Source organism: Daphnia magna, linkage group LG7, assembly GCF_020631705.1.
Source record: "Daphnia magna isolate NIES linkage group LG7, ASM2063170v1.1, whole genome shotgun sequence".
Lineage (NCBI taxonomy): Eukaryota > Metazoa > Arthropoda > Branchiopoda > Diplostraca > Daphniidae > Daphnia > Daphnia magna.
The window spans coordinates 4,789,077-4,816,558 of record NC_059188.1 but is presented as its reverse complement, the minus strand read 5'-3'; the positions used below and the strand labels follow the sequence as shown (position 1 = coordinate 4,816,558).

General features: G+C 40.8%; 3 protein-coding genes and 1 long non-coding RNA gene across 10 annotated transcripts; all 4 read right to left on the bottom strand.

The window, feature by feature from the left end:
* Positions 1-3,307: 3,307 nt before the first annotated feature.
* Positions 3,308-10,045, bottom strand: LOC116935006 (von Willebrand factor D and EGF domain-containing protein). Its single transcript, XM_045177142.1, is given in 16 exon segments — positions 3,308-3,471; positions 3,533-3,721; positions 3,785-3,875; positions 3,939-4,526; positions 4,605-4,830; positions 5,074-5,162; positions 5,647-5,865; positions 5,946-6,158; positions 6,235-6,419; positions 6,498-7,221; positions 7,282-7,377; positions 7,444-7,476; positions 7,479-7,640; positions 7,707-8,795; positions 8,892-9,143; positions 9,200-10,045. Coding segments are annotated over 7 exon segments (1,965 nt in total). The 5' UTR covers positions 9,357-10,045; the 3' UTR covers positions 3,308-3,471; positions 3,533-3,721; positions 3,785-3,875; positions 3,939-4,526; positions 4,605-4,830; positions 5,074-5,162; positions 5,647-5,865; positions 5,946-6,158; positions 6,235-6,419; positions 6,498-7,045.
* A 1,070-nt stretch (positions 10,046-11,115) lies between these two features.
* Positions 11,116-13,028, bottom strand: LOC123474696. The gene is made up of 6 exons (XR_006649623.1): positions 12,874-13,028; positions 12,610-12,794; positions 12,321-12,533; positions 12,022-12,240; positions 11,346-11,935; positions 11,116-11,273 (listed from the first exon to the last, which is right to left on the bottom strand). It is a non-coding gene; the product is annotated as an uncharacterized LOC123474696 (long non-coding RNA).
* Positions 13,029-13,179: 151 nt separating this feature from the next.
* On the bottom strand, positions 13,180-16,420 carry LOC123474695 (von Willebrand factor D and EGF domain-containing protein-like). The gene is made up of 6 exons (XM_045177145.1): positions 15,577-16,420; positions 15,269-15,520; positions 14,084-15,172; positions 13,820-14,017; positions 13,658-13,753; positions 13,180-13,597 (listed from the first exon to the last, which is right to left on the bottom strand). Exons 1-6 carry the CDS (start codon positions 15,731-15,733, stop codon positions 13,422-13,424), a joined length of 1,968 nt encoding a protein of 655 aa, XP_045033080.1. The 5' UTR covers positions 15,734-16,420; the 3' UTR covers positions 13,180-13,421.
* A 612-nt stretch (positions 16,421-17,032) lies between these two features.
* Positions 17,033-27,048, bottom strand: LOC123474692 (von Willebrand factor D and EGF domain-containing protein-like). Of its 7 annotated transcripts, none has more exons than XM_045177139.1 (16): positions 26,206-27,048; positions 25,898-26,149; positions 24,713-25,825; positions 24,449-24,646; positions 24,287-24,382; positions 23,503-24,226; positions 23,240-23,424; positions 22,951-23,163; positions 22,652-22,870; positions 22,079-22,167; positions 21,610-21,835; positions 20,944-21,531; positions 20,790-20,880; positions 20,539-20,726; positions 17,725-17,835; positions 17,033-17,652 (listed from the first exon to the last, which is right to left on the bottom strand). In XM_045177139.1, the coding sequence occupies exons 1-6, from the start codon at positions 26,360-26,362 to the stop codon at positions 24,051-24,053; spliced, it is 1,992 nt and encodes a 663-aa protein (XP_045033074.1). In that variant the 5' UTR covers positions 26,363-27,048; the 3' UTR covers positions 17,033-17,652; positions 17,725-17,835; positions 20,539-20,726; positions 20,790-20,880; positions 20,944-21,531; positions 21,610-21,835; positions 22,079-22,167; positions 22,652-22,870; positions 22,951-23,163; positions 23,240-23,424; positions 23,503-24,050. The 7 variants fall into 7 exon arrangements, with proteins under 7 accessions (XP_045033074.1, XP_045033070.1, XP_045033071.1 ...); XM_045177135.1 differs by lacking the exon at positions 17,033-17,652 and adding an exon at positions 18,214-19,494 and having other exon boundaries at positions 17,695-18,125; XM_045177136.1 differs by lacking the exons at positions 17,033-17,652; positions 17,725-17,835 and adding exons at positions 18,020-18,125; positions 18,214-19,181.
* Between the last annotated feature and the right edge of the window lie 434 nt (positions 27,049-27,482).

The window sequence follows — 27,482 nt, the reverse complement described above, 5'->3', positions numbered from 1 at the left end:
CAGCAAGGGCCAGAACAGCCCTTCGACGCCTGGGACGTCGCGCTGCGACAACAACAACAGCAGCCGCAGCAACAGCAACAACCGCAGCAGCAGCCGGCTCTCGTTTACGAACGTGCGCTGGTGGTGCACCCCAACACCCTCGGGAGTCACTCACGTAACTACTCATGGGTGCAACGTATGCAACAACGGGAGGCGGAACTCCAAACCCGAACCCTCCGCTTGGCCGACCAGCTATATTCCTTTATCCAGGACGGCAACTGGCGTGCCGCCGTGGATACCCTAAAACGTATCCTGGATCTGGATCCATCACGGCGTCATCCACCGCCGTACGGCTGGTATGCCGCCAACTGGGACGTCCCGTACCGAAGAGACTTGGAGGAGTGGTAGGAGAAAAAAAAAGGAAGCTACACCACCTGAAGTCTTCCCGATAATTCCAAAATATCCGTTCTATGTATCTCTTGAATTATGTAGGTTCCCTCATTGGTCTGTTTGTTTTGTCTCATTGTTCCTCTATAGCTCTTCTATTCTGTTTTTCCCTTTCCTCTGTCTTCTTCTTCTTCTTGCTTATTCGCACTCTCCACAACTGTAGCCTCAGTAGTGTTTTTAAATAAATAAAAAAGTGAGAAAAAAAATAACAATAAGAATAGTCTCAAAAAAAAGGGGGAAAGAAAAAACTTATGAGATAGGAAGAATAGGACTAAAAGAAAAAAATATATATATATAATATAGGGAAAAGATATGATTCAAACAATCAGCATAAGTTAAATCATTAGCTCAAGTAGTCTCAAAAATAGGTTAGGTTCTTTAAAAACATATAATCACATATGTTTCTAAGGAATAAGATAGATGATAATATGATAATTTTTTTAAAATTTGATTAGAATTGGAATTAAATATATAATTACATTGGGGAAAAATTACTTAAAAAATTTTGAAAAAAATGTAAAAGCCGTTCGAACGAGGCTCGAATCTGGCACCAGACTCTCCCCTAGCCGAAAGGAACAAATCTTCATCGTCAGTAGTTAATTCCGAAGACAAACTCTCTCCACCACAAGAGCTATACGGCCAACGAATTGAATACTGAGAAGAGCGCGAGGCCTCAATATACAGGAAGGGGGTGGAAAGGCCACGTTGTAACCCACCTTCCGTATATTGGTGCCGACGCACATTTGTTCCCTTGTACAAGCTTCCCCCGGGATTTGAACCCGAGTACCCTCGCGTCGCAAGCGAGCTTGCTAACCAACTATCCACGCGAGGGATACAATCTATGTGTATATCCAAGCAAGTCATTCCATCTCAGACAAACTAACCAGTGCTTCCACGGCTGAAAAATAAAAAACCCTAGACGAGTTGCCAGATCTCCCTTTTTACCCGATATCAAAATCCAAAAATCCCTAGATTTCTCCCTAGATCGATGTTGCCATATTTCCTCTTTTACCCCTTTTCTAGCGCTCGTCCCCGCGCCAATCGGGGAGCTTTGTAGTCGATCTGGTGCGGGGATAATCTTAATCGGGGAAGCTATTTCGGTGCTCGGTGCGGTGATATCGGTGGTCGGTGCCTTCCCCGATTATCAATGAATAGTAATCCAAATTGGCAGTTGCCCTGTGGACAACAAAAACAAAATGTGACCCTAGTCACGTGATTCTCGTTGGCCTATCAGAAATTCAGAACGCAAGGTCACTGGTAAGACTAACCCCCTATGGCTGAAGCGGTTCTATCGGTGCAGCACCGATTAGAGCACTGTTCCGCACCGAAAAAAGAAATCCCCGCACCGAACTTCTCCGATTAATTTTTATCGGGGAAGCTTAGCGGTGTCCCCGATTAGAATGTGATCGAGGCCGAGCCCTACCCTTTTCCACGCATAAAAAAAATACTCCGCTCCGATGCAAATATGGGTTGACCTTGATCAGCTTACTAACGGAAGGTACTGGCGCGACACACATTAAATGTGTTGATTTTTTCACCATCGAAACAGTTTTTAAGCTGGTCACGGTCTCCACTTTAAAAATTTGTTTTTTTGCGTAGATCAGAGTTATAGATCCCTGGTTGCTCCACTATGGCAATTTTGTTTTTTGCATTTTCCCTCTAAGAAAAGGGTTACCCTCCTGCGAGAAACCCTATAGGAAAAAACGAGGATTTCAGGGCGGAGATTTTTCGCCTGTTGCGAGTGCCATCTGGCTACAAATGAGTCTGCGTCGAATGAACATCAACACACCTGCAAGAGAAGCTCTTGTCGGGTGGAAAACATTTTCGCAGCAAAAGGTTACCCCATTTTTTATAGGGAAAAAACAAGATAGCCATAGTGGCCTATGTATCTGCATAGATAATCGCAAAAACCCTAGAAAATCCCTAGATTCCCAATAAAGACGATATCCCTAGAAAGTCCCTAGCACCCTAGATGACAATTTCCAATTTTCAATTACCCTAGAAAAGGGTAATTACCCTAGAAGTGGAAGCGCTGGTTGTTCTCTATGGCGGTTTGGCCTGCCCTATAGGAATATATGAGCATAAGTCCTTTTTACGTCGATGCCAAATCATTCAATTTCAGCCCATCATATCACAAACGACTAGGGTTCGGTAGGGCTCGGCCCCGAGCCCAATGGGTGGGTCCAATGGGTCGTTCCTCGTTTGAAACGAGGAACGAGGCAGCAAAATCTCGAAAAAGCGGTGAGCACTGAGCAGTTCGCCAGTCCCAGTCCCGAAAGCATTATACACCATAATTATTAGAACTAAATTTATTTAAGTGTCGAACATAACAAAAAAGCTTTATTTTATTTGTTGAAACAAGATGTACTGCAACGCTTTTTATTATCGCAAAGTTATTAAAAGGGGCATTCCGTTTGCTGGTTTCATTATGATACCGTGAGTCTCTTTTATCGGTCGATGACGGGCGTCAATAGTAAAATGGAATTTCCATGTATGTGGTAACCTACGTTCATAAAATGTTTTATTTTTCCCCATTTTCCCTGTCTCGAAAATTCGAAAAAAAATAAAAATTGTCTCGGGAAATGGGGAAAAATAAAACATTTTATGAACGTAGGTTACCCAACCACTAAAAATATGAAATAATTCACACGATATGCCGAATTTTTGTGCTTAATTTACATGTGCATACCAAAGTGATACCGTGCATGATTTCTTTAAAAATTACGGTGTGTGAAGCATTGGATCAGTAGGGAAACCCAAAATTATTATCTTAGCGGACTCAGCGCCACCATGCGGCATGTCACGCGCATCGCTACAGGGGGATATAGGCGTTAGCGGTCTTCCACTTCGTTGTCTATGATAATACGAAAGAACTTAATTCTTTTTCAAATGCATTTACTAAAACAAAGCAGTGTTTGCGACTTCAATTTTACTACAAGCGCAAAATAATGCTTACTTTTTCCTCTGCTAAATTAGAGTCATTCTCTCCGGATTGACAAACGCTAACCGTAAGGAAGGAGCGGAAACGTATTTTAACAGCCGTATCTGAAGACACTAATTCCAGCAAACACTTGATTTTATCTACATCAAGTTATTAGATAGTTACCTGAGATGATATCCAATGTGCAGCGTGAAATCAATGGGAAAATGTCCATTTCCTTGTTGTCTACCAGCCGATTGACGATTTGATCGATTAAGATGACAGCGTTTCGATTAAAGACATCAAAGAAATCACCAAGGATCTGAAAGTGAAAGGCCGGCGTCACCAAACGCCTATCTTTTTTCCATTTTTCACCTTTAAAATAATTCCATGGTACTATTAATTGAAATTGGCTAACCAATAGAGGGAGTACATTACCTGATGACAATAGCAAGCCATTTCCCAGCCAAGGCTCAAGAAAAGCATAATAGCTGCTCTTGTCAATGTTTTTCTGGCTAGTGAGAAGGCGCTAAATTTGAAAATACAAAATGAAGTGATCGTTAAAGTACAATTTAAGGACTGTGTTTTAAACCTCGACATGTTGTGGGGAAGAAATCGAAACAATAGCACTTGTACCTTTCCACGTCCGGTAGATGCGGCCGTACTTCCTGACCCATTTTACATGCAAGGTATGAAGAAATTCTGAAGACAAAAGAAAGTACATGGATAAATTTAGAAAAGATTAGTTGTTTTGAAACGGAGGGTTCTGGTTTTTCTGTCTGGAAGAAAGCTGCCTGAAGTCCACCCTTAAGCATTCTCTGACAACAGTTTTTCTTTTCCTTCCTTCGACTCTATTAAAGATCTTGTGTACCTGTTTATTCCGCCATGGCGTGCGAGAAAGACTTGACTGATTTAAAGGTATCGTAAACCAACTGGGGAACGTTATAGTGGGCTGTGCCTTTCCTTTAATCTGACTAGCCCTTAAAAGGTTCGATAAACATTTTATTTACCTGAGCCATCTCGGGGAATCGCAAACACGTTCCCGAAGAACGGAACTTTGGGCGGTCCAGGAATTCGGTCGATTTGTCTTACGAATGAAGAGCATTCCCACCGCCAAAGCCAAAAGAGCAATCCAATAACGAAAACGGATAACACTAGCAGTAGGTATAGCATGTTGCCGCTGTTAGAATATGCGTATCAAAATGTAAACAATATAGGTGCAACCATGTGTACATGACAACTGAAAACAACTACCTACCTGACAGTCGCATACCTGCTTTAGCACTATGCAGAATGAAACGTTTTTCTTCTATTTCATTTGAAAAGAAACATGTTCATACCATCTACCGGTAAGATTACAGGCTTGATGGCGAAAAGCTAACGCCTGCCAGAACTATTGCGGGATTCTTAATCCTTTTGAGTATTTGTGAGAGATTGAGACCAAGCCAGGCCAGCTGTTTCCTTCGCCATTTAATCGGCTCACTCTAAAAGTTAAAGTAAAATTAATTACATTGTTTGTTATTAGTAGTTGGATGGCTGACATCAGTTAAACTGGATAAAACAAAAGTGTGATTTGCGAGAGAGGTTTAATAGGATTACGGAGGAACAATGTGGACAAGATTAGGATTCCCAGATGCGACATATTGGTATTTTGGAACTGGGTCTCAAACTCCAATACAAGTGACTACATCCAATACATCCCTTCCTACATGAATTTTCTTACTAACCTGAATCAAGGAGATGAGACTGCAGTCTGCAGATCAAGCTTGCAAGGTAGTACGGCACATTGAAGAAATTGTCGAAAGATAAATGGTTCCTGGAAAATGAAAAAGAGATATACCGTATATAAGTACTCAATAAAACTTTTTGTCATTTTCAAAGAAAGCAACTCTTTCACATAATCAGGTTGAATCAAAGCACAAACACCTGTATATAATACTAATAAAGGAAGTTAAAGGTTTAAAATAATAACGGCGGTCTTCCGGTTTTAGCATTACAGCAGACAAAAGTGCAGCTGGAAAACGTGAAAGCTTGTTCGAAATTACCCTGCTATTCAGCACTGGCAAGGGTACAATGGCATGAGTATACTGGCTACAGTGTTTGTTTAGCTGTGGATCAGCTATGGCTTCTACACTTCCTGGTTCAATGTATTTTCAGCTGAGGAAAAAAAATCTATTTTCCCAATTACGGGTCTGATGCTAGACCAGATTAATTCTGATCAATATAAACAATAATTACCATTTTGCTATGTGATTGGTCAATACTGCTACAATATTCTCTAGTCTACTATATTTACTTACCCTAAAATATTACGCATTTGGCCACGCAACAGGGAAGAGAGGATATGGAATATGGTTGCGATACAGATGGCTTATTTGAAGGAGAAGTTTCGGAAATTGCATAACGACTTTCGATTGAAATTGGGTGCCGCGTCTCGTATATCACCTCTGTGCTGAAAGAACTGAAGGCTGGAGTGTTTGAAAGGTAAGGTTTAATTGTACTTTCCTTCAGAATGTTATCTATGAACAAAAAATATTACAGGAAACCTGAATAAATGGATATTTATATTTTTTATAAGTTGATTTATGAACTATCTAACCTGTGTGCTGTTTGATTCATTTCAGGGGGATGAGGGTGGTCCAATAATAAGCAACAACACTCAGATTGGAATCACTATCTTCCTTCTGAAAACCAGTGACGGAAAACTTCAGAGTGAGAAAGTGGCCATTTTCACTCGTTTAACCAATTATGTGGGAGGAATTCAAGACATCTTGAAAATGCAGGTTAATTGCTAAAATTCCCTGGCATTGATCTTCATTGTTGTGCAAAAACAAAAAGTTGTGAATGAAATAAATGATTATTGGCATATCATATTTTATTAAAATTACCGCTTTACCAAACCAATTGCCAAGATGGATGAGGAAGTAATGCAATGGCCCTTCCAGTTTTGTGTAAAGTAACCAAGTCCCTATTCATGCTACATAGCATAATAACACATTTTTCTCATTGATAATCTCAAATCCATTTTTGTAAGACTGCCTTTCAGCCTCACACAGTCTGACATTAGATCAAGCTTAACAAGGAAAAAGAAGAAAGATCTATCAAATCAATCCACCATGCAAAAAAAAAAATATAAATAAAAAATACGTACCATATTATTATATTATTCATATTTTTCAAACCTAAGTTTTATGAAAATAACACGAAAGTGAAGCCATGTGTCATCCCCACGACTCTTTCCTTGCGACCCCATTCGTCTGCAATCGACTAGGAATGAAACATTTTCAGCGATGAACAGGCACCCAGAAAAATAAAAACGGCAATTGAGGGCTCTCAAGTAAAATCAAACTATTCTTATTATTCGTACTGCGAAGGCTAAATCTAGAAATAAAATAGTTATTGTATTGTGATGTAAGTCGCGACAATGTTTGATCCTCCATTTCGTAATGCAAAAAAAAAAAATAATACAAAAAAAGATAAAAAAAATTACTGTACAGATGGCAGTGAGCAAAGTGGGCTACAACATTCGGCCAAGTCCCAGCTACACACACAATAACCATTGTGTAAAATTGACGTGACGGCAAGTTAAATACGTTAACGACTCGGTATTGGTTGGGTTCAAAGAAGAAAATTTACGAGCCGATTACGAAGTAAGATCGAGTGAATTGTTAAGATACAATAATTATGTTTTTCATTCTTTCAAGTTTCCAGGAAAATGGTCTTGGCTTTACCGACAGAGTTTGCTTTCTTCCAATTTCTTTTCCCAGCTGATGACAGACGCAGTTCGCAGTTTGATCCACCGAAACCTGCCCGACAGAGACATATTCCCGGTCCAATGCATTTACCACCTCTTCGACATTTTGGTTTGCATATAGCTACATGAAATATTTTAAATTAAATCGGCGTTTCCTCCATAAAGCAAAGACTATAATCACCTTTTTGACATCTGGATCCATGATATTCATCTGGACATGTGCATTTGCCAGGAGCTGAGCAAACACCTCCATTCAAACAAGGCTGCCCACAAATCGCTTCAAGAAAGAATAATGCCATTAAAATGATAAAAAGTTAGACTTTTCCCAAGATATTAACATTACCAGTTTCACAACGAGAACCAGTCCAGCCTTTTTGCATGCGCAAACTTTCCGGCGGCTGCAGTGTCCGCCATTAAGGCAGCTTGGATGACACGTTGGCGCAGTCCACTGGCATTGTCTACCTACAAAACCTTCGGGACATTGGCAACGATTCCGCCTCATACAAGTCCCTCCATTTTGACAAGGAACCGTACAACCGTCTGAAAAAATGTCGCGAAAAGATAGTTTAACATTGAAATGCGGATTTTTCATAGAATTTAATTCACCTTGTTTGGAAAAAGTATCGTTGTGCTTAGTTATCATGATTGGAGAGAGAGCATTCTCGATTAAGGATTCATCCTTTTGATCGCAATGGATGCCTTTAAAGCCTGGGAAACAGTCGCAGACATAGCCATCGACTTCGTTCAAGCATAATCCATCACGGCAGGGGTTAGGGTCGCAGAAATCGATCCGAATGCCACAATCTGGGCCTGTGAACCCCTCTCTGCAATGGCAGCGGTACGTCGGATCGATCTGATTGGACGTGATGAAATCGTCTGGCGGATTACGGCACGTACCTCCGTTTAGGCACGGACAGGGTAGTACATCGACGTGTAGATGGAAATGAACAGGATGATTACATTGGTCGGAAACGGTGAGTGCAAAAGTCTCGTGATTGAATGGAGACAGCGCATTTGAGACGGCCTTCCAGCGGAAAATTCCTTCCGGCGTCACTTGGGCGTCGGAAAGCGGATCGACCAATCCAAAATGCAGCGGATCTTGATCTACAGCATGGATGAAGTACTCTAACACGTGGCCATCGTAGGCTGTCGTTTTCAGCCGATTAGAGACGACAGGGGGTAAGTTGTTGGGATTAATGCTCCAGGATTGGGGATGATCCAAACTACAGCTCTGGCACGGATTATGCGGATTGACCTCCCCGTCTGGGTAGCAAGAGTTGTCCAGATAACATACGTCTTCCCGATCACCACATAATGGCCAGCTGTCTTTTTTGGCTGGGCACGATCGACATCCAGAGTGGTAGATAGTAAGTCGACTTGTTGGTACACTATAACGGATGCCGTCGTTGGTGACGCGGATTTCCAAGTGCAACTCTTCGCTGACATCGTCCAGCACGTGGCGACGATTTGAGCCCGTCACCAGCAAGTGGCAAATAATTCGTTTTTGACCAATAAACTGAGCCGATGATGGAATGCTGCGGTTGTTATAGCTGCCACGTTGCCAACTGGACCCGTCATAGCGGCCTGGATGTATCTGGCAATTCAAACGGGATGAATCAATGAATCCACAACCAACGATTTTGATTTTCCGGCAGTCGCTTGCGCGAAGATCACACAATCCATCCCCATCGCCAACTTTCTCGATCCGTGGAGGAGTAATTATTTTAATGAAACAAAACAATTAGCAATTAGGAAAAAAAAACTTGCAAGGAACGAAAAGTGGGAAGGTACCATCCATTAGACTGCAATCACTTCTGTAAAATCCAGGCTGACAAACGCATCCGTAAGGTAAACAGACGCCCTGGTGGGAACAGCGATTGGGGCAATTAAGAGCTTCGATTATGATTGGCGGAATAACAGGGCGCCCGAGAATATTTCGTGGCCAATCAGAAGCTCTTCGATATGTGGCTTCTACTTCACACTGATCTTCCAGGAGACCCAAGGACTCTTGAGCCCAGGCGGGGTCCTCATTGCGGCTGACATCTGTATATGAACGTAATCGGATTAACATCTATAAACGTAAGGTCTAGTTTAAATACCTTCAACGCAGATCTGGATAGCCTTCATAATGAAATTGCCGACTAGATATTGTCCACATTCGAGCGCCACGGTCGAATTGACCAGGAAATTGGAACAGTAGAGAGTGACCTCTTCTTCGTCATTCCAGGTTTGGTGGCTGCTGCCACCTCCATCCATTTTTACTGGAGTATCTCTGCGATTTCGGCTGTTAGCCACTGTCCAGTGAATGTCACGGCCAAGATTGCTGCCGCTACTGGAACTCTTGAAAGATGACCAGTTATGATCCACCGCAGGAGGATGTTGTTGAATTCTCGCATCGTTGTCCACCACCGTTTATTTTAGTTCCAATATTGGCCGCAGGGCGTATACTCCGAAGCAATCGCTCACCTCGCCTTACCTAGTCCCCAATAGGACAATGGCACAACTCTTTATAGAATACTGTTTTTTGATGTTGACATATAAAGAGAATCAAAGTTAAATTATTTAGTTCTCTGCTTCACTTCTTCGCTTATGAATTGTTGATCAAAAGTTACGTTTTAGAAATGTTAACCACACCTACTGTACCACTCATCATCTGCCTGCCAATCAGCCGAGGAGGCTGATTCCTGCGTAGACGTAGGTTAGGAGGCAAATAGGTGAATAGCATAACTCTTTTTATAAATCTATTAATTAGCGTATCATCTTTGAATGTTGACAGATAAGAAGAATGAAAGTTTCCGAATATAGTTCACTTTTTCGTTTTCAAGTTTGTGATCTGAGGTTACGTAAAAAAATAGTTAAATCCACCAATCACTCATCTGGTCGCCAATGGTGTTTTACCATCAAAATTCACTGTATAAAAGGGTTGATAACTCATCTTAAGGCAAGGTAGGGAAAGCTGGTGACTAAGCAGTTGTGGGAAATCCCACAATTGTCTAGTACAAGAGGCGAATGGAATGTGCAATTAAAGGTAAGGCTGGTGGCGAGATCTGCGCGCAAAGCACCTGTAATTGCACATTCCATTCCTAAGCCGGCTTGAATACGCAATTTAGTCCCATCGCGTTGCATGTGTGCTGTAGGAGGCGTCGCAGAGCTGGCTAGACTTCTTGATCGTCCAGATGGCCTAGGACTGGAAACAGATGCGAGAATGTCTGTGATCATTTCTGTGAGGATGGTCCCCCATCCAATATTGTGATATTCGTGAGTATACTCCCGTGGTATACGCACAATATGATGGTATATCACGTGAAATGTGAGAACATTTAAGCTGGAAGAAACCTCCGCTAGGTACAGATTCTTCTGGGTCAGGTTACTGAAGAAACCTCGGGTGGGGGATACCCGATGTTTCCGACTACTCCTGTGACGATTACTACATACACACCACGATGGAACTCGATTGCTGCTAGTCAAGTCACACTATGCGGCCCCTACCGAAAATATTTTATTTATTTTTGAAACGGAGTTTTTGCTTAAATTAGCATATGAAACGCGATTCGAAACTGTTAAAACTGTATTTCTGAAAAACCATGTAGATTTTCACGTGTTTGCCATGCTATACGGTCATAATAGAAAAATCAAATAAAAAACGTGAATCTCATCTCATCAATTTCCAGTAAAAACATGTCGGGTATGAGATTTTACTTTTTTTTTTTTGCGTTTAACTTCGATGATGAACTCCAAATGATAAAGTCCGATTACCTGAAAATGTTAACGTACTCTAAGTGTTATCGGAAAAGTCGAGAAACGGAATTTTTGTTTAAATTAGCGGATGCGAATTGCATTTACTGTTCAAATAAAATTTTAAAAAACCATGTGGATTTTTCACGTGAATTAATTCGCGGATTGGCATAAGGTAGTCGAAGTCTACTCCTTACAGTTTTCCAATAAAAAAATCCAATAATAAAAATTAAAATCTCATACCTGACTTTTTTTAAGTCTTTGCAAGACTAAAAAAACAAGAGGTTAATTCTCGTAATAACGTTGAACTGGCAGACCATTCAGAAGGATAATCACCAGCGTCTGCATTCGTTGTCCGCAGAATAAAAATGGCGAACGTATCAATGTACTTGCTACCGTTTCACAAGTCCAGAATCAAATCATTAGATCTAATGGGATCTGCATCAAATGCCCGTATAAATTTTCACATTAGAAACAACATTTTAAGTTTTAAAAATCATTTTTATTCACTTCTCTCAATTTGATTGGCCACCTTAACAAAACGTTGAATCCGATGCGACAAACATACGCGCCGTCAGCCGAAAAAATGATGTACGCAACGTGCCAAGTGAAATCGTCTTTCTAAACATTAATCGGAGACATTTTTCTTGGACTCTTCGTACTTAACATGATTGTCGTCTTAAGCCAAGCAACAAAATTCCATTTTCAATTTTGGCGGATTTTGGAATTATATAAGTACTCAATAAGACTTTTTGTCATTTTCAAAGAAAGCAACTCTTTCACATAATCAGGTTGAATCAAAGCACAAACACCTGTATATAATACTAATAAAGGAAGTTAAAGGTTTAAAATAATAACGGCGGTCTTCCGGTTTTAGCATTACAGCAGACAAAAGTGCAGCTGGAAAACGTGAAAGCTTGTTCGAAATTACCCTGCTATTCAGCACTGGCAAGGGTACAATGGCATGAGTATACTGGCTACAGTGTTTGTTTAGCTGTGGATCAGCTATGGCTTCTACACTTCCTGGTTCAATGTATTTTCAGCTGAGGAAAAAAAATCTATTTTCCCAATTACGGGTCTGATGCTAGACCAGATTAATTCTGATCAATATAAACAATAATTACCATTTTGCTATGTGATTGGTCAATACTGCTACAATATTCTCTAGTCTACTATATTTACTTACCCTAAAATATTACGCATTTGGCCACGCAACAGGGAAGAGAGGATATGGAATATGGTTGCGATACAGATGGCTTATTTGAAGGAGAAGTTTCGGAAATTGCATAACGACTTTCGATTGAAATTGGGTGCCGCGTCTCGTATATCACCTCTGTGCTGAAAGAACTGAAGGCTGGAGTGTTTGAAAGGTAAGGTTTAATTGTACTTTCCTTCAGAATGTTATCTATGAACAAAAAATATTACAGGAAACCTGAATAAATGGATATTTATATTTTTTATAAGTTGATTTATGAACTATCTAACCTGTGTGCTGTTTGATTCATTTCAGGGGGATGAGGGTGGTCCAATAATAAGCAACAACACTCAGATTGGAATCACTATCTTCCTTCTGAAAACCAGTGACGGAAAACTTCAGAGTGAGAAAGTGGCCATTTTCACTCGTTTAACCAATTATGTGGGAGGAATTCAAGACATCTTGAAAATGCAGGTTAATTGCTAAAATTCCCTGGCATTGATCTTCATTGTTGTGCAAAAACAAAAAGTTGTGAATGAAATAAATGATTATTGGCATATCATATTTTATTAAAATTACCGCTTTACCAAACCAATTGCCAAGATGGATGAGGAAGTAATGCAATGGCCCTTCCAGTTTTGTGTAAAGTAACCAAGTCCCTATTCATGCTACATAGCATAATAACACATTTTTCTCATTGATAATCTCAAATCCATTTTTGTAAGACTGCCTTTCAGCCTCACACAGTCTGACATTAGATCAAGCTTAACAAGGAAAAAGAAGAAAGATCTATCAAATCAATCCACCATGCAAAAAAAAAAAATATAAATAAAAAATACGTACCATATTATTATATTATTCATATTTTTCAAACCTAAGTTTTATGAAAATAACACGAAAGTGAAGCCATGTGTCATCCCCACGACTCTTTCCTTGCGACCCCATTCGTCTGCAATCGACTAGGAATGAAACATTTTCAGCGATGAACAGGCACCCAGAAAAATAAAAACGGCAATTGAGGGCTCTCAAGTAAAATCAAACTATTCTTATTATTCGTACTGCGAAGGCTAAATCTAGAAATAAAATAGTTATTGTATTGTGATGTAAGTCGCGACAATGTTTGATCCTCCATTTCGTAATGCAAAAAAAAAAAAATAATACAAAAAAGATAAAAAAAATTACTGTACAGATGGCAGTGAGCAAAGTGGGCTACAACATTCGGCCAAGTCCCAGCTACACACACAATAACCATTGTGTAAAATTGACGTGACGGCAAGTTAAATACGTTAACGACTCGGTATTGGTTGGGTTCAAAGAAGAAAATTTACGAGCCGATTACGAAGTAAGATCGAGTGAATTGTTAAGATACAATAATTATGTTTTTCATTCTTTCAAGTTTCCAGGAAAATGGTCTTGGCTTTACCGACAGAGTTTGCTTTCTTCCAATTTCTTTTCCCAGCTGATGACAGACGCAGTTCGCAGTTTGATCCACCGAAACCTGCCCGACAGAGACATATTCCCGGTCCAATGCATTTACCACCTCTTCGACATTTTGGTTTGCATATAGCTACATGAAATATTTTAAATTAAATCGGCGTTTCCTCCATAAAGCAAAGACTATAATCACCTTTTTGACATCTGGATCCATGATATTCATCTGGACATGTGCATTTGCCAGGAGCTGAGCAAACACCTCCATTCAAACAAGGCTGCCCACAAATCGCTTCAAGAAAGAATAATGCCATTAAAATGATAAAAAGTTAGACTTTTCCCAAGATATTAACATTACCAGTTTCACAACGAGAACCAGTCCAGCCTTTTTTGCATGCGCAAACTTTCCGGCGGCTGCAGTGTCCGCCATTAAGGCAGCTTGGATGACACGTTGGCGCAGTCCACTGGCATTGTCTACCTACAAAACCTTCGGGACATTGGCAACGATTCCGCCTCATACAAGTCCCTCCATTTTGACAAGGAACCGTACAACCGTCTGAAAAAATGTCGCGAAAAGATAGTTTAACATTGAAATGCGGATTTTTCATAGAATTTAATTCACCTTGTTTGGAAAAAGTATCGTTGTGCTTAGTTATCATGATTGGAGAGAGAGCATTCTCGATTAAGGATTCATCCTTTTGATCGCAATGGATGCCTTTAAAGCCTGGGAAACAGTCGCAGACATAGCCATCGACTTCGTTCAAGCATAATCCATCACGGCAGGGGTTAGGGTCGCAGAAATCGATCCGAATGCCACAATCTGGGCCTGTGAACCCCTCTCTGCAATGGCAGCGGTACGTCGGATCGATCTGATTGGACGTGATGAAATCGTCTGGCGGATTACGGCACGTACCTCCGTTTAGGCACGGACAGGGTAGTACATCGACGTGTAGATGGAAATGAACAGGATGATTACATTGGTCGGAAACGGTGAGTGCAAAAGTCTCGTGATTGAATGGAGACAGCGCATTTGAGACGGCCTTCCAGCGGAAAATTCCTTCCGGCGTCACTTGGGCGTCGGAAAGCGGATCGACCAATCCAAAATGCAGCGGATCTTGATCTACAGCATGGATGAAGTACTCTAACACGTGGCCATCGTAGGCTGTCGTTTTCAGCCGATTAGAGACGACAGGGGGTAAGTTGTTGGGATTAATGCTCCAGGATTGGGGATGATCCAAACTACAGCTCTGGCACGGATTATGCGGATTGACCTCCCCGTCTGGGTAGCAAGAGTTGTCCAGATAACATACGTCTTCCCGATCACCACATAATGGCCAGCTGTCTTTTTTGGCTGGGCACGATCGACATCCAGAGTGGTAGATAGTAAGTCGACTTGTTGGTACACTATAACGGATGCCGTCGTTGGTGACGCGGATTTCCAAGTGCAACTCTTCGCTGACATCGTCCAGCACGTGGCGACGATTTGAGCCCGTCACCAGCAAGTGGCAAATAATTCGTTTTTGACCAATAAACTGAGCCGATGATGGAATGCTGCGGTTGTTATAGCTGCCACGTTGCCAACTGGACCCGTCATAGCGGCCTGGATGTATCTGGCAATTCAAACGGGATGAATCAATGAATCCACAACCAACGATTTTGATTTTCCGGCAGTCGCTTGCGCGAAGATCACACAATCCATCCCCATCGCCAACTTTCTCGATCCGTGGAGGAGTAATTATTTTAATGAAACAAAACAATTAGCAATTAGGAAAAAAAAACTTGCAAGGAACGAAAAGTGGGAAGGTACCATCCATTAGACTGCAATCACTTCTGTAAAATCCAGGCTGACAAACGCATCCGTAAGGTAAACAGACGCCCTGGTGGGAACAGCGATTGGGGCAATTAAGAGCTTCGATTATGATTGGCGGAATAACAGGGCGCCCGAGAATATTTCGTGGCCAATCAGAAGCTCTTCGATATGTGGCTTCTACTTCACACTGATCTTCCAGGAGACCCAAGGACTCTTGAGCCCAGGCGGGGTCCTCATTGCGGCTGACATCTGTATATGAACGTAATCGGATTAACATCTATAAACGTAAGGTCTAGTTTAAATACCTTCAACGCAGATCTGGATAGCCTTCATAATGAAATTGCCGACTAGATATTGTCCACATTCGAGCGCCACGGTCGAATTGACCAGGAAATTGGAACAGTAGAGAGTGACCTCTTCTTCGTCATTCCAGGTTTGGTGGCTGCTGCCACCTCCATCCATTTTTACTGGAGTATCTCTGCGATTTCGGCTGTTAGCCACTGTCCAGTGAATGTCACGGCCAAGATTGCTGCCGCTACTGGAACTCTTGAAAGATGACCAGTTATGATCCACCGCAGGAGGATGTTGTTGAATTCTCGCATCGTTGTCCACCACCGTTTATTTTAGTTCCAATATTGGCCGCAGGGCGTATACTCCGAAGCAATCGCTCACCTCGCCTTACCTAGTCCCCAATAGGACAATGGCACAACTCTTTATAGAATACTGTTTTTTGATGTTGACATATAAAGAGAATCAAAGTTAAATTATTTAGTTCTCTGCTTCACTTCTTCGCTTATGAATTGTTGATCAAAAGTTACGTTTTAGAAATGTTAACCACACCTACTGTACCACTCATCATCTGCCTGCCAATCAGCCGAGGAGGCTGATTCCTGCGTAGACGTAGGTTAGGAGGCAAATAGGTGAATAGCATAACTCTTTTTATAAATCTATTAATTAGCGTATCATCTTTGAATGTTGACAGATAAGAAGAATGAAAGTTTCCGAATATAGTTCACTTTTTCGTTTTCAAGTTTGTGATCTGAGGTTACGTAAAAAAATAGTTAAATCCACCAATCACTCATCTGGTCGCCAATGGTGTTTTACCATCAAAATTCACTGTATAAAAGGGTTGATAACTCATCTTAAGGCAAGGTAGGGAAAGCTGGTGACTAAGCAGTTGTGGGAAATCCCACAATTGTCTAGTACAAGAGGCGAATGGAATGTGCAATTAAAGGTAAGGCTGGTGGCGAGATCTGCGCGCAAAGCACCTGTAATTGCACATTCCATTCCTAAGCCGGCTTGAATACGCAATTTAGTCCCATCGCGTTGCATGTGTGCTGTAGGAGGCGTCGCAGAGCTGGCTAGACTTCTTGATCGTCCAGATGGCCTAGGACTGGAAACAGATGCGAGAATGTCTGTGATCATTTCTGTGAGGATGGTCCCCCATCCAATATTGTGATATTCGTGAGTATACTCCCGTGGTATACGCACAATATGATGGTATATCACGTGAAATGTGAGAACATTTAAGCTGGAAGAAACCTCCGCTAGGTACAGATTCCTTCTGGGTCAGGTTACTGAAGAAACCTCGGGTGGGGGATACCCGATGTTTCCGACTACTCCTGTGACGATTACTACATACACACCACGATGGAACTCGATTGCTGCTAGTCAAGTCACACTATGCGGCCCCTACCGAAAATATTTTATTTATTTTTGAAACGGAGTTTTTGCTTAAATTAGCATATGAAACGCGATTCGAAACTGTTAAAACTGTATTTCTGAAAAACCATGTAGATTTTCACGTGTTTGCCATGCTATACGGTCATAATAGAAAAATCAAATAAAAAACGTGAATCTCATCTCATCAATTTCCAGTAAAAACATGTCGGGTATGAGATTTTACTTTTTTTTTTTTGCGTTTAACTTCGATGATGAACTCCAAATGATAAAGTCCGATTACCTGAAAATGTTAACGTACTCTAAGTGTTATCGGAAAAGTCGAGAAACGGAATTTTTGTTTAAATTAGCGGATGCGAATTGCATTTACTGTTCAAATAAAATTTTAAAAAACCATGTGGATTTTTCACGTGAATTAATTCGCGGATTGGCATAAGGTAGTCGAAGTCTACTCCTTACAGTTTTCCAATAAAAAAATCCAATAATAAAAATTAAAATCTCATACCTGACTTTTTTTTAAGTCTTTGCAAGACTAAAAAAACAAGAGGTTAATTCTCGTAATAACGTTGAACTGGCAGACCATTCAGAAGGATAATCACCAGCGTCTGCATTCGTTGTCCGCAGAATAAAAATGGCGAACGTATCAATGTACTTGCTACCGTTTCACAAGTCCAGAATCAAATCATTAGATCTAATGGGATCTGCATCAAATGTCCGTATAAATTTTCACATTAGAAACAACATTTTAAGTTTTAAAAATCATTTTTATTCACTTCTCTCAATTTGATTGGCCACCTTAACAAAACGTTGAATCCGATGCGACAAACATACGCGCCGTCAGCCGAAAAAATGATGTACGCAACGTGCCAAGTGAAATCGTCTTTCTAAACATTAATAGGAGACATTTTTCTTGGACTCTTCGTACTTAACATGATTGTCGTCTTAAGCCAAGCAACAAAATTCCATTTTCAATTTTGGCGGATTACTAAGGTTGGTTCCAAAAGACATTTACGTTTTTGGTTTTCTTTGTTAAGTAAGAACTAAAGGCTTAAGAGCAAAACGGAAAACTTGGTGATTTAAAATTATTTTCTTCATTACAGTGCAACAACATTTGAGAAAAAGAAACGAAATACAAATGGAGGAAACTGGAGACAATCGACTTCCCCGATAAAACCTAAATTTAAGAATCGAAAGAAACCATTAAAAATAATTGCCGAATGATACAGAACGGTTTGGAATCGTTTAATTAGAAAAATTAATACTTTTTCGGCATCTTGATGAGGAAATAAGCTTAGGGTGATTTTGAAAGGCATCAACGGTACGTGCACCTTGTTGCTTCCAAACAGAGATCAGGAAACTGGAACATCATGTTTTCGTAGTCTTTAGATTGACAAACGGCTTGGAAATTTTTCTTTATGAAATGAAGTCCTGCTCCTTTAACTTTATGTGCATGTTTCTTATTCGCCCAGATAATCAACGGAATGACATTCTTTATTTCAATGCGTGACATGAGAATTTGAATACACTCCTCCTTCAGCTCCTGGATGTGATATCGATCGGCTACCTCAAAGATTATCTGAGCTGTGGAATCCGTCACTCGTGCCAATAGAAAACCTGCACATTCATTTTTCAGATCAGGAATATTGTACTTTTCAGCTGCTGCTATCAATGATTGGGCAATGGCTTCAGTCATCGCCACGGATGTCCGACCCGAGTAAATGTAGTGAAGCAACTCATAGAAAATGTCTCTTTCGATGTCTTTGATGACGACTTCACCAGTCTTTGATTCTTTCATGTTATGCCTGAACATGGCCGCAAAAACAGGGCTAGTAGCTGCAATAATGGAAATGTGACCACCGATCTTCTTTCCCAACGGGAAACGAAAATGAACATCACAGTTTGTTTGTTGAAGAAAAAAGTAGTCTGTTAAAATATTGCCGGCTTTCACTTCACTAATGCCGAAATTATTAAAATGAAGAAAAAACTTGAATGAAAACTTTCTCGAAGTAGGTGTAAAGGATACTTTTATCGATTTCCAAATGGCTGCAACATGGTCGTCCAAATCGTTGCATTCTTTACTCAGGAAGACTTTCGAGGTTTCTTTGAAGTGATCTACGTCGACAGTGACCCAAACGGCGTGAGGTTGGCGGTAATAAAAGGGAATAGCATCTCTTTTTGGAACTTGTTTTAACGGAAGTTGACTACTTTTCATTTCCCCTTCATGGAACTCCTTCAGACAAAATGAAATAGGATGTTCAGCAAGCGAATGAGCACCCCATCGATCTCCGTGATTAAACCAGAAGATTTCTAAGTAAGATGTGTGGCTTGGAATTCTATTCAACTTTAAGTTCACTTTTTCGAATAAACCAGTTTTGCAACTCATATCACATTTCCAAGTAACACATGTCACACCAAAACTTTGATCTTCAACTATAACGGACATGGTGTACAGACAACTAGGAGAACATTCACACGCACGTCCTTGCCGAAATGACCGTCACGTTTCATGTGGTTGTTGTCTATGGCGGTATGGCCTGCCTGCCCTATAGGAATATATGAGCATAAGTCCTTTTTACGTCGATGCCAAATCATTCAATTTCAGCCCATCATATCACAAACGACTAGGGTTCGGTAGGGCTCGGCCCCGAGCCCAATGGGTGGGTCCAATGGGTCGTTCCTCGTTTGAAACGAGGAACGAGGCAGCAAAATCTCGAAAAAGCGGTGAGCACTGAGCAGTTCGCCAGTCCCAGTCCCGAAAGCATTATACACCATAATTATTAGAACTAAATTTATTTAAGTGTCGAACATAACAAAAAAGCTTTATTTTATTTGTTGAAACAAGATGTACTGCAACGCTTTTTATTATCGCAAAGTTATTAAAAGGGGCATTCCGTTTGCTGGTTTCATTATGATACCGTGAGTCTCTTTTATCGGTCGATGACGGGCGTCAATAGTAAAATGGAATTTCCATGTATGTGGTAACCTACGTTCATAAAATGTTTTATTTTTCCCCATTTTCCCTGTCTCGAAAATTCGAAAAAAAAATAAAAATTGTCTCGGGAAATGGGGAAAAATAAAACATTTTATGAACGTAGGTTACCCAACCACTAAAAATATGAAATAATTCACACGATATGCCGAATTTTTGTGCTTAATTTACATGTGCATACCAAAGTGATACCGTGCATGATTTCTTTAAAAATTACGGTGTGTGAAGCATTGGATCAGTAGGGAAACCCAAAATTATTATCTTAGCGGACTCAGCGCCACCATGCGGCATGTCACGCGCATCGCTACAGGGGGATATAGGCGTTAGCGGTCTTCCACTTCGTTGTCTATGATAATACGAAAGAACTTAATTCTTTTTCAAATGCATTTACTAAAACAAAGCAGTGTTTGCGACTTCAATTTTACTACAAGCGCAAAATAATGCTTACTTTTTCCTCTGCTAAATTAGAGTCATTCTCTCCGGATTGACAAACGCTAACCGTAAGGAAGGAGCGGAAACGTATTTTAACAGCCGTATCTGAAGACACTAATTCCAGCAAACCCTTGATTTTATCTACATCAAGTTATTAGATAGTTACCTGAGATGATATCCAATGTGCAGCGTGAAATCAATGGGAAAATGTCCATTTCCTTGTTGTCTACCAGCCGATTGACGATTTGATCGATTAAGATGACAGCGTTTCGATTAAAGACATCAAAGAAATCACCAAGGATCTGAAAGTGAAAGGCCGGCGTCACCAAACGCCTATCTTTTTCCATTTTTCACCTTTAAAATAATTCCATGGTACTATTAATTGAAATTGGCTAACCAATAGAGGGAGTACATTACCTGATGACAATAGCAAGCCATTTCCCAGCCAAGGCTCAAGAAAAGCATAATAGCTGCTCTTGTCAATGTTTTTCTGGCTAGTGAGAAGGCGCTAAATTTGAAAATACAAAATGAAGTGATCGTTAAAGTACAATTTAAGGACTGTGTTTTAAACCTCGACATGTTGTGGGGAAGAAATCGAAACAATAGCACTTGTACCTTTCCACGTCCGGTAGATGCGGCCGTACTTCCTGATCCATTTTACATGCAAGGTATGAAGAAATTCTGAAGACAAAAGAAAGTACATGGATAAATTTAGAAAAGATTAGTTGTTTTGAAACGGAGGGTTCTGGTTTTTCTGTCTGGAAGAAAGCTGCCTGAAGTCCACCCTTAAGCATTCTCTGACAACAGTTTTTCTTTTCCTTCCTTCGACTCTATTAAAGATCTTGTGTACCTGTTTATTCCGCCATGGCGTGCGAGAAAGACTTGACTGATTTAAAGGTATCGTAAACCAACTGGGGAACGTTATAGTGGGCTGTGCCTTTCCTTTAATCTGACTAGCCCTTAAAAGGTTCGATAAACATTTTATTTACCTGAGCCATCTCGGGGAATCGCAAACACGTTCCCGAAGAACGGAACTTTGGGCGGTCCAGGAATTCGGTCGATTTGTCTTACGAATGAAGAGCATTCCCACCGCCAAAGCCAAAAGAGCAATCCAATAACGAAAACGGATAACACTAGCAGTAGGTATAGCATGTTGCCGCTGTTAGAATATGCGTATCAAAATGTAAACAATATAGGTGCAACCATGTGTACATGACAACTGAAAACAACTACCTACCTGACAGTCGCATACCTGCTTTAGCACTATGCAGAATGAAACGTTTTTCTTCTATTTCATTTGAAAAGAAACATGTTCATACCATCTACCAGTAAGATTACAGGCTTGATGGCGAAAAGCTAACGCCTGCCAGAACTATTGCGGGATTCTTAATCCTTTTGAGTATTTGTGAGAGATTGAGACCAAGCCAGGCCAGCTGTTTCCTTCGCCATTTAATCGGCTCACTCTAAAAGTAAAAGTAAAATTAATTACATTGTTTGTTATTAGTAGTTGGATGGCTGACATCAGTTAAACTGGATAAAACAAAAGTGTGATTTGCGAGAGAGGTTTAATAGGATTACGGAGGAACAATGTGGACAAGATTAGGATTCCCAGATGCGACATATTGGTATTTTGGAACTGGGTCTCAAACTCCAATACAAGTGACTACATCCAATACATCCCTTCCTACATGAATTTTCTTACTAACCTGAATCAAGGAGATGAGACTGCAGTCTGCAGATCAAGCTTGCAAGGTAGTACGGCACATTGAAGAAATTGTCGAAAGATAAATGGTTCCTGGAAAATGAAAAAGAGATATACCGTATATAAGTACTCAATAAAACTTTTTGTCATTTTCAAAGAAAGCAACTCTTTCACATAATCAGGTTGAATCAAAGCACAAACACCTGTATATAATACTAATAAAGGAAGTTAAAGGTTTAAAATAATAACGGCGGTCTTCCGGTTTTAGCATTACAGCAGACAAAAGTGCAGCTGGAAAACGTGAAAGCTTGTTCGAAATTACCCTGCTATTCAGCACTGGCAAGGGTACAATGGCATGAGTATACTGGCTACAGTGTTTGTTTAGCTGTGGATCAGCTATGGCTTCTACACTTCCTGGTTCAATGTATTTTCAGCTGAGGAAAAAAAATCTATTTTCCCAATTACGGGTCTGATGCTAGACCAGATTAATTCTGATCAATATAAACAATAATTACCATTTTGCTATGTGATTGGTCAATACTGCTACAATATTCTCTAGTCTACTATATTTACTTACCCTAAAATATTACGCATTTGGCCACGCAACAGGGAAGAGAGGATATGGAATATGGTTGCGATACAGATGGCTTATTTGAAGGAGAAGTTTCGGAAATTGCATAACGACTTTCGATTGAAATTGGGTGCCGCGTCTCGTATATCACCTCTGTGCTGAAAGAACTGAAGGCTGGAGTGTTTGAAAGGTAAGGTTTAATTGTACTTTCCTTCAGAATGTTATCTATGAACAAAAAATATTACAGGAAACCTGAATAAATGGGTATTTATATTTTTTATAAGTTGATTTATGAACTATCTAACCTGTGTGCTGTTTGATTCATTTCAGGGGGATGAGGGTGGTCCAATAATAAGCAACAACACTCAGATTGGAATCACTATCTTCCTTCTGAAAACCAGTGACGGAAAACTTCAGAGTGAGAAAGTGGCCATTTTCACTCGTTTAACCAATTATGTGGGAGGAATTCAAGACATCTTGAAAATGCAGGTTAATTGCTAAAATTCCCTGGCATTGATCTTCATTGTTGTGCAAAAACAAAAAGTTGTGAATGAAATAAATGATTATTGGCATATCATATTTTATTAAAATTACCGCTTTACCAAACCAATTGCCAAGATGGATGAGGAAGTAATGCAATGGCCCTTCCAGTTTTGTGTAAAGTAACCAAGTCCCTATTCATGCTACATAGCATAATAACACATTTTTCTCATTGATAATCTCAAATCCATTTTTGTAAGACTGCCTTTCAGCCTCACACAGTCTGACATTAGATCAAGCTTAACAAGGAAAAAGAAGAAAGATCTATCAAATCAATCCACCATGCAAAAAAAAAAATATAAATAAAAAATACGTACCATATTATTATATTATTCATATTTTTCAAACCTAAGTTTTATGAAAATAACACGAAAGTGAAGCCATGTGTCATCCCCACGACTCTTTCCTTGCGACCCCATTCGTCTGCAATCGACTAGGAATGAAACATTTTCAGCGATGAACAGGCACCCAGAAAAATAAAAACGGCAATTGAGGGCTCTCAAGTAAAATCAAACTATTCTTATTATTCGTACTGCGAAGGCTAAATCTAGAAATAAAATAGTTATTGTATTGTGATGTAAGTCGCGACAATGTTTGATCCTCCATTTCGTAATGCAAAAAAAAAAAATAATACAAAAAAAGATAAAAAAAATTACTGTACAGATGGCAGTGAGCAAAGTGGGCTACAACATTCGGCCAAGTCCCAGCTACACACACAATAACCATTGTGTAAAATTGACGTGACGGCAAGTTAAATACGTTAACGACTCGGTATTGGTTGGGTTCAAAGAAGAAAATTTACGAGCCGATTACGAAGTAAGATCGAGTGAATTGTTAAGATACAATAATTATGTTTTTCATTCTTTCAAGTTTCCAGGAAAATGGTCTTGGCTTTACCGACAGAGTTTGCTTTCTTCCAATTTCTTTTCCCAGCTGATGACAGACGCAGTTCGCAGTTTGATCCACCGAAACCTGCCCGACAGAGACATATTCCCGGTCCAATGCATTTACCACCTCTTCGACATTTTGGTTTGCATATAGCTACATGAAATATTTTAAATTAAATCGGCGTTTCCTCCATAAAGCAAAGACTATAATCACCTTTTTGACATCTGGATCCATGATATTCATCTGGACATGTGCATTTGCCAGGAGCTGAGCAAACACCTCCATTCAAACAAGGCTGCCCACAAATCGCTTCAAGAAAGAATAATGCCATTAAAATGATAAAAAGTTAGACTTTTCCCAAGATATTAACATTACCAGTTTCACAACGAGAACCAGTCCAGCCTTTTTTGCATGCGCAAACTTTCCGGCGGCTGCAGTGTCCGCCATTAAGGCAGCTTGGATGACACGTTGGCGCAGTCCACTGGCATTGTCTACCTACAAAACCTTCGGGACATTGGCAACGATTCCGCCTCATACAAGTCCCTCCATTTTGACAAGGAACCGTACAACCGTCTGAAAAAATGTCGCGAAAAGATAGTTTAACATTGAAATGCGGATTTTTCATAGAATTTAATTCACCTTGTTTGGAAAAAGTATCGTTGTGCTTAGTTATCATGATTGGAGAGAGAGCATTCTCGATTAAGGATTCATCCTTTTGATCGCAATGGATGCCTTTAAAGCCTGGGAAACAGTCGCAGACATAGCCATCGACTTCGTTCAAGCATAATCCATCACGGCAGGGGTTAGGGTCGCAGAAATCGATCCGAATGCCACAATCTGGGTCTGTGAACCCCTCTCTGCAATGGCAGCGGTACGTCGGATCGATCTGATTGGACGTGATGAAATCGTCTGGCGGATTACGGCACGTACCTCCGTTTAGGCACGGACAGGGTAGTACATCGACGTGTAGATGGAAATGAACAGGATGATTACATTGGTCGGAAACGGTGAGTGCAAAAGTCTCGTGATTGAATGGAGACAGCGCATTTGAGACGGCCTTCCAGCGGAAAATTCCTTCCGGCGTCACTTGGGCGTCGGAAAGCGGATCGACCAATCCAAAATGCAGCGGATCTTGATCTACAGCATGGATGAAGTACTCTAACACGTGGCCATCGTAGGCTGTCGTTTTCAGCCGATTAGAGACGACAGGGGGTAAGTTGTTGGGATTAATGCTCCAGGATTGGGGATGATCCAAACTACAGCTCTGGCACGGATTATGCGGATTGACCTCCCCGTCTGGGTAGCAAGAGTTGTCCAGATAACATACGTCTTCCCGATCACCACATAATGGCCAGCTGTCTTTTTTGGCTGGGCACGATCGACATCCAGAGTGGTAGATAGTAAGTCGACTTGTTGGTACACTATAACGGATGCCGTCGTTGGTGACGCGGATTTCCAAGTGCAACTCTTCGCTGACATCGTCCAGCACGTGGCGACGATTTGAGCCCGTCACCAGCAAGTGGCAAATAATTCGTTTTTGACCAATAAACTGAGCCGATGATGGAATGCTGCGGTTGTTATAGCTGCCACGTTGCCAACTGGACCCGTCATAGCGGCCTGGATGTATCTGGCAATTCAAACGGGATGAATCAATGAATCCACAACCAACGATTTTGATTTTCCGGCAGTCGCTTGCGCGAAGATCACACAATCCATCCCCATCGCCAACTTTCTCGATCCGTGGAGGAGTATCTATTTTAATGAAACAAAACAATTAGCAATTAGGAAAAAAAAACTTGCAAGGAACGAAAAGTGGGAAGGTACCATCCATTAGACTGCAATCACTTCTGTAAAATCCAGGCTGACAAACGCATCCGTAAGGTAAACAGACGCCCTGGTGGGAACAGCGATTGGGGCAATTAAGAGCTTCGATTATGATTGGCGGAATAACAGGGCGCCCGAGAATATTTCGTGGCCAATCAGAAGCTCTTCGATATGTGGCTTCTACTTCACACTGATCTTCCAGGAGACCCAAGGACTCTTGAGCCCAGGCGGGGTCCTCATTGCGGCTGACATCTGTATATGAACGTAATCGGATTAACATCTATAAACGTAAGGTCTAGTTTAAATACCTTCAACGCAGATCTGGATAGCCTTCATAATGAAATTGCCGACTAGATATTGTCCACATTCGAGCGCCACGGTCGAATTGACCAGGAAATTGGAACAGTAGAGAGTGACCTCTTCTTCGTCATTCCAGGTTTGGTGGCTGCTGCCACCTCCATCCATTTTTACTGGAGTATCTCTGCGATTTCGGCTGTTAGCCACTGTCCAGTGAATGTCACGGCCAAGATTGCTGCCGCTACTGGAACTCTTGAAAGATGACCAGTTATGATCCACCGCAGGAGGATGTTGTTGAATTCTCGCATCGTTGTCCACCACCGTTTATTTTAGTTCCAATATTGGCCGCAGGGCGTATACTCCGAAGCAATCGCTCACCTCGCCTTACCTAGTCCCCAATAGGACAATGGCACAACTCTTTATAGAATACTGTTTTTTGATGTTGACATATAAAGAGAATCAAAGTTAAATTATTTAGTTCTCTGCTTCACTTCTTCGCTTATGAATTGTTGATCAAAAGTTACGTTTTAGAAATGTTAACCACACCTACTGTACCACTCATCATCTGCCTGCCAATCAGCCGAGGAGGCTGATTCCTGCGTAGACGTAGGTTAGGAGGCAAATAGGTGAATAGCATAACTCTTTTTATAAATCTATTAATTAGCGTATCATCTTTGAATGTTGACAGATAAGAAGAATGAAAGTTTCCGAATATAGTTCACTTTTTCGTTTTCAAGTTTGTGATCTGAGGTTACGTAAAAAAATAGTTAAATCCACCAATCACTCATCTGGTCGCCAATGGTGTTTTACCATCAAAATTCACTGTATAAAAGGGTTGATAACTCATCTTAAGGCAAGGTAGGGAAAGCTGGTGACTAAGCAGTTGTGGGAAATCCCACAATTGTCTAGTACAAGAGGCGAATGGAATGTGCAATTAAAGGTAAGGCTGGTGGCGAGATCTGCGCGCAAAGCACCTGTAATTGCACATTCCATTCCTAAGCCGGCTTGAATACGCAATTTAGTCCCATCGCGTTGCATGTGTGCTGTAGGAGGCGTCGCAGAGCTGGCTAGACTTCTTGATCGTCCAGATGGCCTAGGACTGGAAACAGATGCGAGAATGTCTGTGATCATTTCTGTGAGGATGGTCCCCCATCCAATATTGTGATATTCGTGAGTATACTCCCGTGGTATACGCACAATATGATGGTATATCACGTGAAATGTGAGAACATTTAAGCTGGAAGAAACCTCCGCTAGGTACAGATTCTTCTGGGTCAGGTTACTGAAG

Excerpts from the sequence above, each read along its gene's own strand:
- LOC123474695 (XM_045177145.1), bottom strand. The coding sequence starts at position 15,733 with ATGGATGGAGGTGGCAGCAGCCACCAAACCTGGAATGACGAAGAAGAG. Across the intron at positions 14,018-14,083 it reads CGATACTTTTTCCAAACAAG|ACGGTTGTACGGTTCCTTGT; the intron begins GTGAATTAAATT and ends ACATTTTTTCAG. Across the intron at positions 13,754-13,819 it reads TGGTTCTCGTTGTGAAACTG|CGATTTGTGGGCAGCCTTGT; the intron begins GTAATGTTAATA and ends TCTTTCTTGAAG.
- LOC123474692 (XM_045177139.1), bottom strand. The coding sequence starts at position 26,362 with ATGGATGGAGGTGGCAGCAGCCACCAAACCTGGAATGACGAAGAAGAG. Across the intron at positions 26,150-26,205 it reads TATCCAGATCTGCGTTGAAG|ATGTCAGCCGCAATGAGGAC; the intron begins GTATTTAAACTA and ends GTTCATATACAG. Across the intron at positions 24,383-24,448 it reads TGGTTCTCGTTGTGAAACTG|CGATTTGTGGGCAGCCTTGT; the intron begins GTAATGTTAATA and ends TCTTTCTTGAAG.